Source organism: Anabrus simplex, chromosome 6 (assembly GCF_040414725.1).
Source record: "Anabrus simplex isolate iqAnaSimp1 chromosome 6, ASM4041472v1, whole genome shotgun sequence".
In the NCBI taxonomy this organism is placed as follows: Eukaryota; Metazoa; Arthropoda; class Insecta; order Orthoptera; family Tettigoniidae; genus Anabrus; species Anabrus simplex.
The window spans coordinates 12179166-12197416 of NC_090270.1; the positions used below are offsets into that span (position 1 = coordinate 12179166).

Sequence of the window (18251 nt, forward strand, 5' to 3'; positions counted from 1 at the left end):
ATGGAGGTGTATGTACTGGTGGAAGGCTTGGAAGATCCGCTGACCTTGCCTATTTCTTGCTTCTCTGCTCCGGTCTTATGGGAGGAGACGATTTCTAGTGTCTGGCAGTTACATTCAAGAAGGAGGATTAAGTCTTGTAAACTTGGGCATTTGTCCCCTGAGGTCGAGTTCTCCCACTGTTTACGTAGACTTAGGCTTATCCGTTGGAGTACTAAATGTGATAGGATGACCTCATGCAAGGGGGTCTTAATTTTCAAGGCTCCTATCGCATTCAGATTGCTACACAGCTGATTTATAAGCATTCTTAGGTCTTTGGGTGATTCACCCTTAACAACTGGAAGTGACAGAAGCTCTTTGACGTGAAGATCTAAGATGAGCCTTGGGTTATGATAACGATTACATATTAAGTCCCATGCTACTTTGAAGTTTTCTTGCGTTACTGGAAGGTTTTCAATTAATTTATGAGCTTCATCTGATACACATGACAGCAAGTAATAATAGCGTTGTATGTCAGTCAAAGAGTCATTACTGATGATTAGCGACACAAAGGTGTCATGAAAGTGCATGAATTCTGCGATAGAACCCTTAAATTTAGGCAAAGAAATAGTAGGTAATTTGAGTAAGTGGCCATTGCTTGTGGTTGAACTGTCTATAGGAGAGGAAGGCAAGGCAGTGTTAGTTAACAAAAGAGTTTGAATTTTTGACTGAATGTCTAAACAAATTTCTTCAAATGCTTCCCTATCAGAATCATGACTAACGTCGTCGTCATTTATTTCGAGTTGACTCTGAACATCGTTGTATTCTTCGATACTTCTTTGTAAAAGATCCTGCCTCAATTTGATATCATTTAAATTTTCTCCTTGAAAGTTACTGATAAAGTTTCCTAAGCGAGTAACTCGAGATTTCACAACAGCCCTTTTCTTCGTCAATGTGCGCTTTAGTTTTTCTTCCATTATGGGAAGGACAAGCAAGGAATAACAAGGAATGACAATTGAACCAGACTGCACTCACCCTTCGAGGACGCGATGATGCTGCTCCTGGTGGCTGACTCGTGAGTTGAAATTCCCGTTGGCTGCACTGATCCTTGTTCTGGCGGTGTACTGTCACTGTTGGCTCCACTGGCTGAAAGTGTGGTGGCAGCCCTGTTGTATGATGGCGTGGCTTAATTTGCTCTACAACATGGCGCTTCCCGCTGAAATCCACTCGTTTTCTTCTTGCACCTCAACACTGGCATGAACTGCTTTGATGCATATGATTTCACATTGAAAATGATTCTGACACTATAACCTCCTTACTTGTTCGCTCGCCCACTACGGCAATGTAATTATTTCCTTGATGTTCTACGCATGGACTGACCTCGTGGTTCAAGCGTGCTGTTACAGCATATCTCGGTTTAATAATGCACAATGAAAATCGTAAAGTCACACTGAAATGAATTCGGTCCACCTGTACTCCCATGAGGAGGAATATTTAATGAAACAATGATGCCGATGCGGTGAAGTGAAGCACGCTACGCTAAGGTACCGTATCAGTTTGAACATTAGGCCTACGGTTTGCACACTGCGTATCCGGCCCGGAGGACCAAAAAATGTTGCATTTGATCCACACAACACCTCTCTGGTAGCTCACGAAATAATTCAAATTGCACTGAATGAAACCACATGTTTATTGTACACACAGATCACTTAAAACTAACAAATACATTAACCGAAACACGCGTGTCTACTTGAGCTCCTCCCATCACGCCACTCTCCTCTTACTCAGAGTCCTTGACCACATGTCAGGTGAAATAAAAAGAGCTAAGCAATCAAACAGTTATAGAGGGCAGAAGAAGTCAAGATAATTTAACATAAATGGGCATAGTTTTGAGAATGTACGAAGTTTTGAGTATTTGGGAACCATGTTGACAAATAATAATAGAATAAGTGAGGAGATACATTGTAGAATAATAGCTGGAAACAGGGCCTATTATGCTAATCTTACATTATTTAAATCTCGCCTATCTACAAAATTCAAAATATATAAGACCCTTATTAGACCTGTAATGACATATGGCTCAGAAGCCTGGAACCTTTTAGTTGATGATGCAAATAAATTAAGAATGTTTGAAAGAAAGATTATTAGACAAATATATGGCCCAATTCAAGACCAGAATGGTTGGAGGATTAGGACGAATGCTGAAATACAGAGCACATTAGACCAGGAGGATATAGTTAGATTTATTAAGGCACAGAGACTGCAATGGCTTGGCCATGTGGAAAGAATGGAGGAAGATCGAATGCCAAGAAAAGTAGTTAAATACCGAATAGATAAAAGACGGCGACAAGAAAGGCCCCGAGACCAGCCGCTCAGGATCGAAGTAGCGCCGGATAAGTAAGTATTATTATTTTGTGTATGCTCTGCAATCCTTGTCTTCAGTGATTCACTCCACTTCTCAGACTATTATTTCTTGAGTTTAAAAAAATGCTTCAAGAGTGGGAAAATTATGATTGTAAATGCATTGAGCACAAGGGTAGTTCTCATTAGCTTGGAGCCACTTAGCAAGTTTTTGTTCAATATACAGTCTGTGAACATTGGTCTCCTCCATTCGCTTCACATGAATCCTGTGTCAGCCGTTATTGCGACTACCCGCGCTCATGACTGTTATTGTAACTTGCACAGCAATGCAACAGCACCTATTCAAAAATGTTATACGTGTAATGGAGCACGGAAGAGTCGTCTTGACAAGTATAGTAATCTGTTTTTTGACTTGCTTGTCAAAGTGGAACAAAACTCCTAACTCTGAACTGTAAAAAACTGAAAGCCATGCTTGTATGAATTGCTCTGACTTTATTGTACAAGGATACAAGAAGCAACAATAAACAAACACTACTTCTTCACGACTTGGATGACATCTTCATCGTGCATCACATGATGGAGACCAACTCGCTGGGGGGAGTACTTGGTACTTGTTCCCTGTAACACAACCAAATATTCTCCTATGTAACAGTAGCAAACATCACAAAATTATGTGTAAAATTACACTTACAATACTATACATATAAACAGAAAGAGGACTATTCAAGACTTGTCATAACAATGATCAGCTCATTTCACACTTCTAGGACACGTTTAAGGCTCTTATTTCAGCCATCTTCAGCTAATTGGTCACTTTAAAAGTGATACGTTATTTTCACATTAAAAACCCGTTCATTAGTTGCAAGAAAGAGCCTCTCCAAAGATTGTGTGGTTTCTGGGGAACACCAACAATCAACTCAGACAGACAGAAATAAGATGAGCAGATGGCACTGTGTCATTCCAGTCGGTAAATCATGCTGTACTGTTCACCTGCATACAGGATTTGAATTAGCATGCCATCTATACCTCGTCCAAAACCAAGTTAGAAATGTTGATCAAACGTGAGTCCAGAAGAATCTCGTGGGTTATTTGAATGGTAAAAAGCCAAATACACATCATAATGTCTTTAAAATTATTTAAATATTCAATATAATGATCATAAGTCTTGTTTGAAATTCAGCAGAGGAGAGAAAATCAAGCAATGACAAATTTTTGCGAGAAAGATCCTTACTATAAATCCCGGGCACCGAGTTTATTAGTCGTCATTTCTTGTGTTTCTGCGCTGCTCTGCGTCAGATTAGTCTATCAGAACATAATTGTTTTCTCAAGCTGGAAGTGTTAGTTGAGAGAGTAGGGAATTGAACTACATCTGAGTGGAGACATAGAGGATTGCTGGTCAGATATCCCTGCAGTGGCACAGTTCACTCAGGTAGTTTGAACAAGAGGAGGGCGTTTTGTTTTCTTACTGCCAGTCCCGGCCATACCTTTTTAGTGGAGCGGTAGCTTCTCGAGCGTGCAAAGTGTACACACCCCAGTCTACACATTACTAACCACCGGGCGAGTTGGTCGTGCAGCTGTGAGCTTGCATCCCACTGTCGGCAGCCCTGAAGATGGTTTCCAATTTTCACACAGCCAAATGCTGGGGCTGTATGTTAATTAAGGCAAGGGTCGCTTCCTTCCCACTCCTACGTCTTTCCTATTCCATCGTCGCCGTAGGACCTATCTGTGTCGGTGCGACGTAAAGCAACTAGCAAAAAGAAAACAAGTGTATCATCATACCACAAAAAAAAACTTGGGTATAGCCATGGATAGGATCATCTGTGCTTTTGTCTTGTTCTCATTCTCTATTTCTGGGCAGATTTTGGGCAAATTTTCTTTCATTTAAAGATAAGTGTTTTTGTGTGTGGTTGTAGGTAATCTCACTGTGTCCTTACGCTGATGTTTAATATATGGTCTGGGGAGTTGAGAGCCCCTGAGAAGCATGCTTGTGTCCTGTACAGTCTGAAGTGATATTTTATGATAATCCTATGGTTAGGATTCCATGTAAAATTTGTAACATTATTAAGTGACAAAGAAATTAAAAATCTCCACTATAAAGTATGCTATTGGTGTCTTGATCATTGTCAGCGAAACCCCCAGGACAATGCAAAGCCGACTACTGAATAATACTTTAAATTAAAATGATAATTACATTTTAGAAACAAATTACACCCAAAGAAAAAAATCAATTAAATATTAAAATATTTCAGTAAAATAAGTAGTTTTACAATAAATTACTAAATTTACAAAATAAGTTGCTACCTTCTCGAATAGTTGGGTTGAATAACCCACCAAAACATGACGTGACATTAACAGTCAAATGAAATGAAAACCAAAGGACAATCCAGAAGAAAAAATTAAATTAAAAAGAAAAAATTCAATCACAGATCAAACAAACCAAAATCACAAATAAAATAATATGGATCAGTACAGAAACTAAATCAAATCACATGGGCAGAAATAATCCCAGAATCAGTGACCATCAACAATGATCCAACAAAACAAAAACAAATCAGCATCCCCAGGTCAGGTAACAATGACATGGGGCAAAATACAACAATGTGATATTAAAGAAAAACACTAGAAACACTCCACTAGAAATGCATAAATCCCAACGTAATAATAGGTTTTTAAGTTAACTATCACCCTTTAGAAAGTTACAGTTTAATCATACATACATACATACATACATACATACATACATACATACATACATACATACATTATCATTATAGACTGTTATGCCTTTCAGCGTTCAGTCTGCAAGCCTCTGAGAATTTACTAAACGTCGCCACAATCCTCGATTTGCAACTAGTGTTGTGGCCTCATTTAGTTCTATACCTCTTATCTTTAAATCGTTAGAAACCGAGTCTAACCATCGTCGTCTTGGTCTCCCTCTACTTCTCTTACCCTACATAACAGAGTCCATTATTCTCCTAGGTACCCTATCCTCCTCCATTCACCTCACATGACCCCACCAACGAAGCCGGTTTATGTGTACAGCTTCATCCATCGAGTTCATTCCTAAAGTAGCCTTTATCTCCTCATTCCGAGTACCCTCCTGCCATTGTTCCCACCTGTTTGTACCAGCAATCATTCTCGCTACTTTCATGTCTGTTGCTTCTAACTTATGAATAAGATATCCTGTGTCCACCCAGCTTTCGCTCCCGTAAAACAAAGTTGGTCTGAAAACAGACCGATGTAAAGATAGTTTCGTCTGGGAGCTGACTTCCTTCTTACAGAATACTGCTGATCGCAACTGCGAGCTCACTGCATTAGCTTTACTACACCTTGATTCAATCTCACTTACTATATTACCATCCTGGGAGAACACACAACCTAAATACTTGAAATTATCGACCTGTTATAGCTTTGTATCACCAATCTGACATTCAATACTGCTGGATTTCTTACCTACTGACATCAATTTAGTCTTCGAGAGGCTAATTTTCATACCATACTCATTGCACCTATTTTCAAGTTCCAAGATATTAGACTGCAGGCTTTCGGCACAATCCGCCAGTAAGACCAAGTCGTCAGCATAGGCCAAACTGCTTACTACATTTCCACCTAACTGAATCCCTCCCTGCCATTTTATGCCTTTCAGCAGATGATCCATGTAAAGTACGAACAGCAAAAGTGAAAGTTTACAGCCTTGTCTAACCCCTGTAAGTACCCTGAACCAAGAACTAATGCTTATACATAGGTGCAATTACTGCTTTTGTCCAATCTGAAGGTACCTTACCAACACTCCACGCTAATTTTACTACTCTATGAAGCCATTTCATCCCTGCCTTCCCACTATACTTCACCATTTCAGGTCTAATTTCATCTATTCCTGCTGCCTTATGATAATGGAGTTTATTTACCATTCTTTGCACTTCCTCAAGCATAATTTCACCAACATCATTTTCCTCCTCCCCATGAGCTTGGCTGTTTGAAACAGCACCAGGATGATTTCCTTTTACATTGAGAAGTTGTTCAAAATATTCCTTCCACCTCTCCAGTGATTCCCTGGGATCTATTATGAGTTCACCTGAATTACTCAAAACACTGTTCATTTCCTTTTTCCCTTCCTTCCTAAGATTCTTTATTACAGTCCAGAAAGGTTTCCCTGCTGCTTGACCTAGCCTTTCCAGGTTGTTACCAAAATCTTCCCATGACTTCTTTTTGGATTCAACAGCTATTTGTTTCGCTCTGTTTCTTACATCTACATGTAAATCCTTGTCTACCTCGGCCATTGGAGCCATTTCTGATAAGCCTTCCTTTTACGTTTACAGGCTGCTCTCACTTCATCATTCCACCATTATGTTCGCCTTTTCCCATCTTTATACACAGTTGTTCCTAGGCATTCCCTTGCTGTTTCTACTACAGCATCCCTGTATGCCACCCATTCTCTATCTATATCCTGAACCTGCTTACTGTTTACTGTTTGAAACTTCTCACTAATCATATCTATGTACTTCTGCCTAATTTCCTAGTCCTGGAGATTTTCTACCCTTATTCGTTTGCAGACAGATTTCACTTTCTCTACCCTAGGCCTAGAATAACTTAGTTCACTACAGATCAGATAGTGGTCTGTATCATTGAAAAATCCACGAAAAACTCTTTCATTCCTAACGGATTTCTTGAATTCAAAGTCTGTTAAGATATAGTCTATTATGGATCTGGTACCCCTAACCTCCCATGTGTAGCGGTGAATAGCCTTATGCTTGAAGAATGTATTCGTAACAGCTAAACCCATACTAGCACAGAAGTCCAGCAAACGCTTCCCATTCCCATTAGCTTCCATATCTTCCCCACATTTACCAATCACCCTTTCGTATCCTTCAGTTCTATTCCCAACTCTCGCATTGAAATCGCCCATTAGCACTATTCTATCCTTGCTATTGACCCTGACCACGATGTCACTCAATGCTTCATAAAACTTGCCAACTTCTTCCTCATCTGCACCCTCACATGGTGAATACACGGCCACAATTCTTGTCCTAATTCCTCCAACTGACAAATCTACCCACATCATTCGCTCATTTACGTGCCTGTGTTGCGTGCAATGGTATTCCTGATAAAGAGCCCTACCCCAGACTCTGCCCTTCCCTTTCTAACACCCGTCAAGTATACTTTATAATCTCCTATCTCTTCCTCGTTATCTCCCCTTACCCGAATATCACTTACTCCTAGCACATCCAGATGCATCCTCTTTGCTGACTCAGCCAGTTCTACTTTCTTTCTCCCATAAGCCCCATTAATATTGATAGCTCCCCATCGAATTCCATTTCGTTCGCCAAGTTGTTTCCAAGGAGTCCCTCGCCTGTCAAATGGGAGTGGGACTCCATTACTCCCATAGGTCCGAGGCTTGCTTAAAATGTTCTGAGGTTTTCAAAATAATTAGGATTATTTAACCCTCTAAGCGCCAACGTCCTTTTGAAAGCCCCTTGCGTTTTCATCTGAAAAATGTCAACGTCCTTTCAAAAGTAAGTTCAGTATTAATTTTTTATTATTAAAAGTAACAGTCATTTCCTTTCAGAATTTCCCATTATGGTTAGTTAAAGACTTACTATTTTTGCAATAAACAGCCTCGTTTATTTTATTTAGTCCAATCAGCAGGCATATTTATTGGCGTGGCTGAGCAACTTGTCCGCTCTGTGTCTAGTTGCTCTCGATCTTTTACTCGTTCATTCATTTGCTGTGAAAATGATTATATATCCATTGTTCTTGACAAAACATAAGTGTGTTTGAGAGGTCTTGGAAAATATACTTGTACTGAATTTTATTATTATTATTATTGTTACCGAGTTTTGGTGGTAGGTAGAGGGGTAAGAAGGTGCGGGCGTGAATGGGTCTCAAACTACGGAATCAAAGTTAATGTAAAAGTTAACAAGGTTATATTTCCTTTTCAATATTAAGTAATAACAAAGAACAGGTACTTAGTAGCCGAAACACAATTTGAAATGTACAATTACAGGGATTACAGAGTTTGGGCTTCGAGCCCTGAGTTCACAATTTTGAGCAACTAGCCCAACTTTCCGATATACAAATTTTAACAAAGGGGCAGAAGACCCCAATCAAACCCTGGAGCCCTTGCTCCAAATTACACAGTAAAGCCTCCTCGAGGCATACAACACTCCGTTTCCAAAAGAGCCACACACTCTTTAATTTAAGCCTCTCCTAGGCCACACCAAACTCCACCTTCAAGTTGTCCTCAACGGACATAAACACAGGGGTAAAATACCCAATCTACTGAGGTCTATTAAATGAAAAGCAGGTTAATTGAATGACCTCTAAAACAATTTGAGAGGAGGCGAACTTGCACTCCTAATACACTTGGTTTTTAAGACCTACTTTGGCTCTTAGGCCACTGATGCAAGGGCTAATCCCATACTACAGAGGTGACGTAATAGCAATTTACATTACATTACGGAAGAATTGGTTGAGAGAATAAGTTCACCTCAAGACGATGTGAGTGGGAGCTCGAGAGGGTTAAGCACTCTCTATCCCGATATGTCGTTTTAAAATAGAATCGATACCAGTTGTTTTTACATTTTAGGAAAAGGTTACATGGTTGAACGCTTAGAACCCGCCCCGAAAGCTAAACTGCTGAGCAAGAAAAGAAAGAATTTATTAATCGGCCATTACCTTATTGTTGACCGCCGCCGAGGAAAGAGGCGCTTCCCGCCTCCTGCTATGTAATTAATACACTGAAAGATGGAACAGAAGTGGCCCGGAGACCCTAAAATCAGCAGTTTATATACTCTCGCGGAAGTTTCTAGGCGTTAGGGGAATGAAAACACCCGCCCACAATGTTTTTATTGGATAGGACCCCGCAACAGATACAAGTTGGGGGAAGATACACCAGATTGGTCAGAAATTACTAAAAGAAATTCGGGATTGGATAAATCTAAAACAAGGGGAAAAAGAGGGGTATACAGCCAACTTAAACAATAACAGAAAGAAATTTAACAAGAAACAAACTTTTGAAATAAAAATTTCTCCAACAAATAGTTCTTTGACTCCGCACTAGGGTGCGCTATTGTTGATCTTCAGTAGTGTCCTCTAGAAGAGAAAGTTCACACTTCTTACTTCAAGCGAAACAAAAACACATCAAAAGTGACACAGTTCAAAAACTCAAAATTTTCCACGTGGTGACATCTTCTGAGAAAGTAGAGAATTAATAGAATAGATAAAGTTCAACCTTCCTCCAGAAGAGGAGTTTCAACTGGCGCAACTTTTAAATAAACGGTGTAGAGGTGTACCGCGCGGTACAGACCTCCCCCCCCAAAAGTTCCTCCAGGGGTGACACATGAAATCAGTTTGAAACAAAGTCCAAGTAATGATGTTGATACGAAGATAGATAGCAGAAGCATTTACAAGATTTCTTAATTCAGTTTCAAAATGTTGTTGTTGCAGGTGAATGAAAGTCTTTAAGTTTGTAGAATTTGAATTTCTGAAGATAAACTTTTAATACTTAGAAGTGAAGAAAAATTTTTTTTGCACGGTCCACCAAATATTGCTGTTGAATTCCCAAATGTAGTTATCTCTTATAGTAACTGTCCATGTAGTTGATGTTGATGAAGTTGGATGGCCGGACCGGCCGTTGCAGCTTGCGTCCAAAAGGAGGCCGCTCGGACCCCTCAAGTACCCTGAGATACCGCTCGCCCGCACTATGAGGGGAGCAGAGGTGTAGAAGCACGCCGCGCCCGCGGTGAACATATACAGGCTGCGGGCAAGTAGCAGGTCGTGCGCCGCACGTCAGCCTTGGCCGGGAGGAGAGCTCCGGCTCGCCGTGCACATGTCGTCCTCGCTGGAGAGGAGGGGGCCCATCCCCCTCCCCAGTCGCTGCACGGCGCTGCGCGGCTGCGGGGGCGCTGAAACATTAAAGCTAGGCGGCAGAATTGTGTTGGACTATCATCTTCTTTGAGGGTACAGGCTTGTAAAGAGATTGAGGGGCCAGCGGCGTGCAGATATCCATGGCATTTACTATTATGAAGCCACAGTGTAAGGAGGAGCAGGAGACGGGAGCGTGGTAATGGCCGTGGCAAGAACAGGATGGCAGTTTAACGGGTCGGGGTGGGTTTTACAAAAGGCTTACATCTAAAACCAAAATATTATAGAAGGGGCAGAATGCCTTAAAAGTGAAACTCAAAAAAAAATATAACCTTCATATCCTTTCAGAATAATATGAAGCAAGTTAACACAGAAATTACACCGGTTTCACCTGGGACAGGTGAACTCTAAATATCCTCTCGGTGGCTGGATTACTTAGCAATAAGGTAACCGGCGTAAGAAAATCGAGAATGATACAAGGCCCATGAAATCTGGGGGCAAGCTTGCCCGCGGGAACAAAATTTTTGACCATAACCTGGTCACCTACCTTCAAAGTGGTGGGTCTCCGTCCACGATCATACCTTTCCCTAACCTTTTCATGAGATACTTTAAGATTAGCTTTAGCCTTCTTCCAAAGATCTTTAATGTTGTCCGGATCTATTGTCTCGGGCAGAATGTCATTCAGAGACCAGAGGTTAGAGAGCGGCGTGTTGGGAACGAACTTAAACATCAAAGAAGCTGGAGTAAATTTGTGTGATTCATGAACCGCCGAATTCAAAGCAAAAGCTAACCAATGCAGGGACGTGTCCCACCTGGAAGGATCTTCATGATGATAGGCGATAAGTGCGGACCTGAGATTACGGTTAACCCGTTCAGCCAGAGATGGTTGAGGGTAATAAGCGGAAGTAGTTACATGAGAGATGGACAAGTCAAAACAGAATTTACGAAATAAATTAGATGTAAAAGCCTTAGCATTATCAGATACAATGTATTGGCACGGACCAAAAGAAGCAAAAATAGAATTTAGGCAAGTAATAGTTGACTGAGCGGTAGCCAGCTTAGTCGGAAATAACCAGGAAAATCTTGTAAAACCATCTACACACACAAAGATGAACTTGTTGGCATTACCCTTTGACTGGGGGAAGGGTCCCACATAATCAATATACAGGCGTTCCATGGGGCGCGACGCTTGATGAGAAGACAAAAGGCCTACTTTAGTGGACATGGTGGGTTTACTGATCAAACAAGATTTACAAGCTTTTACAAGTTCCCGAATTTCACCGTCCATACCTTTCCATATGAACATTTCACGAATCTTTTCACGAGTTTTAAAGATTCCAAGATGCCCCCCCAATGGGGTCTCATGATAGTATTTGAAGATCATAGGTACAAGAACCGCTGGAACAACAACTTTCATCAACTTATCATGCCTCGAAGGGCAACATAGAACACCATTCCTCAGAACATAAGGGACAGCATGTTCCCCAGAAGAAAGGGTTTCCATTATCGGAGCCAGCGTCGGATCTTCACGTTGGTATTTCTCAATATCCCTAAAAAGCATGGGAGCATCTGTTAAGATGGCATTAACACCAGATAGTATGGACTCGGAAGGTGATGAACTGTCGACCGGTTCGTGGGTCTCTACGTCGTTATGAAACATACGGCTGAGTCCATCAGCAACAACATTTTCGGTACCTCTGATATGTCTAACATCAAACTGGAAGGCGGAAATACGAATAGCCCAGCGGGCTATACGACCAGTACGACGCGGCCTACCTAAGACCCAGCTTAAGGCTTGATTATCTGTCTCCAGGTCGAATTTAACGTGTTCCAGATAGAGACGGAACTTTTCTAAGGCAAATAAGACTGCCAAACCTTCGAGCTCATAGATGGAATACTTGGCTTCTTGAGCCGACAATGTCCTAGACGCATAGGCGATGGGTCGCCTCCCTAGTTCAGTCTCTTGAAGAAGGACTGCAGCTACTGCTGACGACGACGCGTCGGTTTGGACGATGAACTTCTTCGAGAAATCAGGCATAGCAAGTACAGGGGCATTACAAAGAGCTAATTTAAGGTCTTCAAAAGCGGCTTGTTGAGAAGGTCCCCACTCGAATTTGATGCCTTTCCTACGAAGAAGGTTTAAGGGCGCCGCTCTATTAGCAAAGTTAGGAATGAACTTTCTGAAGAAATTCACCATACCAATGAACCTGGCGATACCTTTAATGTCCTTGGGAGGTTTAAAATCACGGATGGCCTGTGTTCTAGAATGATCAACTGCTACACCATCGGGTGACACAATATGCCCTAGGAAAGACATAGAGGGCTTAGCGAAGGCAACCTTGGACAACTTAACAGTTAACCCAGCCTTACGAAGGCGATCGAGAACTTCTCGCAGATGATCTAGGTGTTCTTCAAAAGTCTCTGAAAATACTACGACATCATCTAAGTAGTGATATAAGTACTCGAATTTGATGTCGGAGAAGACCCTATCTAGTAGCCTAGTGAGCACAGCTGCCCCCGTGGGGAGCCCGAAAGGCACGCGGTTGTATTCGTATAAATTCCAGTCCGTGGCAAACGCTGTAAGGTGTTTAGACTCTTCGGCAAGGGGAATTTGATTATAGGCCTGATTTAAGTCCAAGATGGTAAAGAACTTGGCCTTACGAAACCATGAAAAACAAGAATGAAGGTCGGGAAGGGGCACAGATTGTAACACCACCTTCCGATTGAGAGCCCTGTAATCAATGACAGGCCTGAAACCTCCTTGGGGTTTCGGTACTAGAAAAATAGGCGAAGAATACGCTGACTTAGAGGGCCTAATAATACCGTCCTTCAACATCTGATCGATGATTTCCTTCAGAGCCTTCATTTTAGGTGGAGATAGCCTATACGGTGGAAAACGGACGGGAATCGAATCCGTAACCTCAATTTTGTATTCAATAAGGTCAGTGACACCAAGAGTATCAGAGAACACCTCAGGAAACGACTGACACAGTTTGCGAATACTATCAGCCTGCTTCTCAGGTAGATGTCTAAGGTCTAACAACATCTCATCCTGGATAGGCGAAATAGAAGAACATGACACAGAATTACACTTTAATAGTGGGATTTTACAACTAGAAGCAAATTTGAATGTGCACGACCTAGACTGCAGATCGAGCACAAGACCAGTGTGAGAAATAAAGTCAGCTCCCAATATAATGGGGCAAGACAATTGCTTGGCCACAAACAATTTAACTTTCCATGTAAACTTAAAAACACGAATTTTGACCAGTAAGGAACCTAGAATTTCTAATGGAGATGAATTAGCCGAAACGTATTGAACAGGAGAAGATTCATAGTCAGGAAGTTTACAAACCGTTTTCAATTTAGAATACCATTCAGCCGCAATAATCGAACAAACACTACCTGAATCTAAGAGAGCTGTTATAGGCTCGTTATTTACCTCAATCTTAAGAAAAGGAACAGGTGCGGGGGTATCCGCCGCAATCCTAAGACATTCTTTAGGGCATTCAAAAGATGAACTTGAAGGCTGATCGTTCTCTGCATTTACAATCTGTTTACTAGGGGCTGAGTCTCGGGAAGATAGATTAGTCGACTCAGCCGAAGCCACTAGTCACTTTTTATTATTGGCATAGGTGGAATTTGCACCAGAAGTTGAGCAGGAGGGGGTGCTATTTGAGTTTGGGCAATTCTTGGCGATATGTGAGAAGGCCCCACATTTAAAACAGCCTTGTGCTGAACCAGCTCCATTATTTGCCCTACTACTTTTGACTAATGGACATTTATTGCGAAGATGGTCAGGCGACCCGCAAGCATAACATTTACGGGGCGTGACTGGTCGGCGAGGTGGAGGCCGAGTATTACTAAAAGAAGGCGGGGGTTCTTTTGCTACACGCAAAGAATCGGCGTATCTAACTCCTTCCGCTGAGACGGCCAACGCTTCAAGTTCAGAGAAAGTTTGCGGGCACGCCGCAAAACACAAGTATGACCTATAAGATGGTGAAATGCCTTCCACAATAGCTTGTACAATTTGATCCTCAGGGAAGTGAAGAGCAAACACCCTGGTATAAAACTTAATGTCTTGTATGAAATCAGCCAAGTTTTCATCCAACCTCTGTACTCGATAATAGTACTTTTGAATCAGAGATGACCTCGCGCGGGCGGGAATAAAGTTTGCAAGCAAGTGTGCATGAAAATATTCAATAGATGACTGTTCAGCTATGGCTCTTACTATTTTGTCGGAGAGAATACCAATAGCATACGGATAGATAATTTGCAAGATTTGACATGGAGACAGAGAAAAAACAAGGGCATGATCCTGAAATTCCACTAGAAATCTTAAAAATGAAATTACGTCACTGGTGGTATTAACAGAAAACTTGGATATACCTCTTAGCAACATTGCCAATGGATGAGGCAAGCTGCTAAACCCGGGTGACATAGTAGGTAAAGGTTTCAATGGCAAGGAAGTCAATTCAGAACGGATGTTACTCAATGATGCACGACGTTCAGATTCGTTGTCCAATGGGGCAGGGATAGTTTGAGCAGCAACGGTTATCCTATTAACTTCTCCCTTGGGAGGAGCTTCCTCACTACCTGGATTCACTATGGTGGGTTGATCAGATTTGGGAGGAACTTCCCCAGTTAACAATTGAGTGACCTTACTAGATAACTCGGAAATATTTTCCAGGAGCGTACTAGCTTCCTTCCTCTGAACGTCATTCAGTTTTAGAGACAACAGATCGTTAACCCTATTCGAAAAATGATATAGCCTGCCTTGCACACGCTTAATTTGATTTGGAGACGGATCATTTTCATCAAAAAAACTAACTACAGAAGCTAGCCCAGTAATATTCTCCGTGATCGTGGAAAGAGAGTCGTCAATTTCTTTCTCTCCCAAATTGGGGATGGAAATGGGCAAATCAAGGGACTCTCTAAGCTTGTTAGTGTCTACTGCAACCGTGCCTCCAGATTGTACATTTCTAATAGTCAATTCATAGATCAACTCCTCCTTGCGCAAATAGTTAAGAAGGAGAACATCGCGAGGGCCGGGCATGATGACAGAACAACTTGGAAAAAATCAAAAAATTCCAGCAACTGAGAAAATGGTTAGAGTTCGGAACAAACAATGTTTAGCCGTCAAAAGGGGCTAAATTGAGACCCATTCAACCACGCTCTGCTACCACTTGTTACCGAGTTTTGGTGGTAGGTAGAGGGGTAAGAAGGTGCGGGCGTGAATGGGTCTCAAACTACGGAATCAAAGTTAATGTAAAAGTTAACAAGGTTATATTTCCTTTTCAATATTAAGTAATAACAAAGAACAGGTACTTAGTAGCCGAAACACAATTTGAAATGTACAATTACAGGGATTACAGAGTTTGGGCTTCGAGCCCTGAGTTCACAATTTTGAGCAACTAGCCCAACTTTCCGATATACAAATTTTAACAAAGGGGCAGAAGACCCCAATCAAACCCTGGAGCCCTTGCTCCAAATTACACAGTAAAGCCTCCTCGAGGCATACAACACTCCGTTTCCAAAAGAGCCACACACTCTTTAATTTAAGCCTCTCCTAGGCCACACCAAACTCCACCTTCAAGTTGTCCTCAACGGACATAAACACAGGGGTAAAATACCCAATCTACTGAGGTCTATTAAATGAAAAGCAGGTTAATTGAATGACCTCTAAAACAATTTGAGAGGAGGCGAACTTGCACTCCTAATACACTTGGTTTTTAAGACCTACTTTGGCTCTTAGGCCACTGATGCAAGGGCTAATCCCATACTACAGAGGTGACGTAATAGCAATTTACATTACATTACGGAAGAATTGGTTGAGAGAATAAGTTCACCTCAAGACGATGTGAGTGGGAGCTCGAGAGGGTTAAGCACTCTCTATCCCGATATGTCGTTTTAAAATAGAATCGATACCAGTTGTTTTTACATTTTAGGAAAAGGTTACATGGTTGAACGCTTAGAACCCGCCCCGAAAGCTAAACTGCTGAGCAAGAAAAGAAAGAATTTATTAATCGGCCATTACCTTATTGTTGACCGCCGCCGAGGAAAGAGGCGCTTCCCGCCTCCTGCTATGTAATTAATACACTGAAAGATGGAACAGAAGTGGCCCGGAGACTCTAAAATCAGCAGTTTATATACTCTCGGGGAAGTTTCTAGGCGTTAGGGGAATGAAAACACCCGCCCACAATGTTTTTATTGGATAGGACCCCGCAACAGATACAAGTTGGGGGAAGATACACCAGATTGGTCAGAAATTACTAAAAGAAATTCGGGATTGGATAAATCTAAAACAAGGGGAAAAAGAGGGGTATACAGCCAACTTAAACAATAACAGAAAGAAATTTAACAAGAAACAAACTTTTGAAATAAAAATTTCTCCAACAAATAGTTCTTTGACTCCGCACTAGGGTGCGCTATTGTTGATCTTCAGTAGTGTCCTCTAGAAGAGAAAGTTCACACTTCTTACTTCAAGCGAAACAAAAACACATCAAAAGTGACACAGTTCAAAAACTCAAAATTTTCCACGTGGTGACATCATCTGAGAAAGTAGAGAATTAATAGAGTAGATAAAGTTCAACCTTCCTCCAGAAGAGGAGTTTCAACTGGCGCAACTTTTAAATAAACGGTGTAGAGGTGTACCGCGCGGTACAATTATTATTATTATTATTATTATTATTATTATTATTATTTGTAGTATGTTATGTAAGTTACCGTTATGTAAAAGACGTTTGTACCGTATTTAGTAAGTATTGATATATAAATGAAAACGAGTGTAATTAGACTTGTATTTTTGGCTCATTTGGAAAAATTAATTATTTTTACCACAGATTTATTTTAGGCACAAAATGAATGAAATTTTCAATGTAGCTTCATAATCAGTTGTACTATTTAATAAATATGTCCGCGATGTACAAAAAAAAATTTGTTCTACCTAAATTTTATTGCTAAACTTTTGTTTTATTTTGAATTAATACTTTTGGGTTTGGCTGCCAAATGTTTACAAATGGTCATAAATAAACTGAGTAAGGCTTTATTCGTATAGGCAATTATTAGTAAAAAAATAACGAAAATGTAAGTTTCTACCTACAATAACAGCTGAACTGTGAGTGATCAAACAAAAGCTTGAAAAAACAGAAACTGGCCTTGGCGCTTAGCGATAGAAAAACCGTAACAGCACGCGGCGCTCAAAGGGTTAAACATTTAAAGCATCGCAAAATATAACTAGCCAGGCTGAGTGGCTCAGACGGTTGAGGTGCTTGGAAGGTTCGATCCTGGCTCAGTCCGGTGGTATTTGAGGGTGCTCAAATACGTCAGTCTCGTGTTGGTTGATTTACTGGCACATGAAAGAACTCCTGCTGGACTAAATTCTGGCACCTCGGCATCTCCAAAAACCGTAAAAGAAGTTAGTGGGACATAAAGCAAATAATATTATTATTATTATTATTATTATTATTATTATTATTATTATTATTATTATTAAAATATAACTAGACATATCCTTCCAAATGCCTTATGTATATAGATATATGAATGAAAATAGAATACTAATTTTTAAATGAATGAATGGTTTAAAATATCTTAAGTGAACAAATAATAATAATAATAATAATAAATTTTAAAACTTAAGAAGAAAAAGGGAGGAAATGGTGATTTACTCAGCGCATGAGGTGAACATAAGGCAATTTACGCAATAAAACATAATGCTATTAATTAATAAACTACAACAGAAGGACCAAATAACAACCCAAAAGAACGGGGGCTAGGAAAACCATATCCACAAAACACAAGAAAAATAATGGTAATAAAAACAGCACCACTCAAAATAAGACAAGAAATCACAATAAACCCACCAAAATAAATGTCACCCCAACAGGCAACATTAATTAAAGAACACATTTAAATCAATAATAATAAAGATATCAAATAACAAGACAACAGGTATAACGATCGCAAGTTTTGGAGACACACGTTCATGGCGACTAGTGAAGGATGTTGTCCCTAAGAGGACTTGACGTTGTAGGGAGAAAAACGGTAAC

At 40.7% G+C, this 18251-nt stretch overlaps 1 protein-coding gene across 1 annotated transcript in view; it reads right to left on the bottom strand.

Annotated features, from left to right (window-relative positions):
• Positions 1–2809: 2809 nt before the first annotated feature.
• LOC136876030 (developmentally-regulated GTP-binding protein 2) overlaps positions 2810–18251 on the bottom strand; it is a 155556-nt gene continuing 140114 nt past the window's right edge. Inside the window, exon 8 of the mRNA XM_067149641.2 lies at positions 2810–2955. Within this exon, the coding sequence (XP_067005742.1) occupies positions 2869–2955 (87 nt within the window). The 3' untranslated portion in view covers positions 2810–2868. The remainder of the gene's footprint in view (positions 2956–18251) is intronic.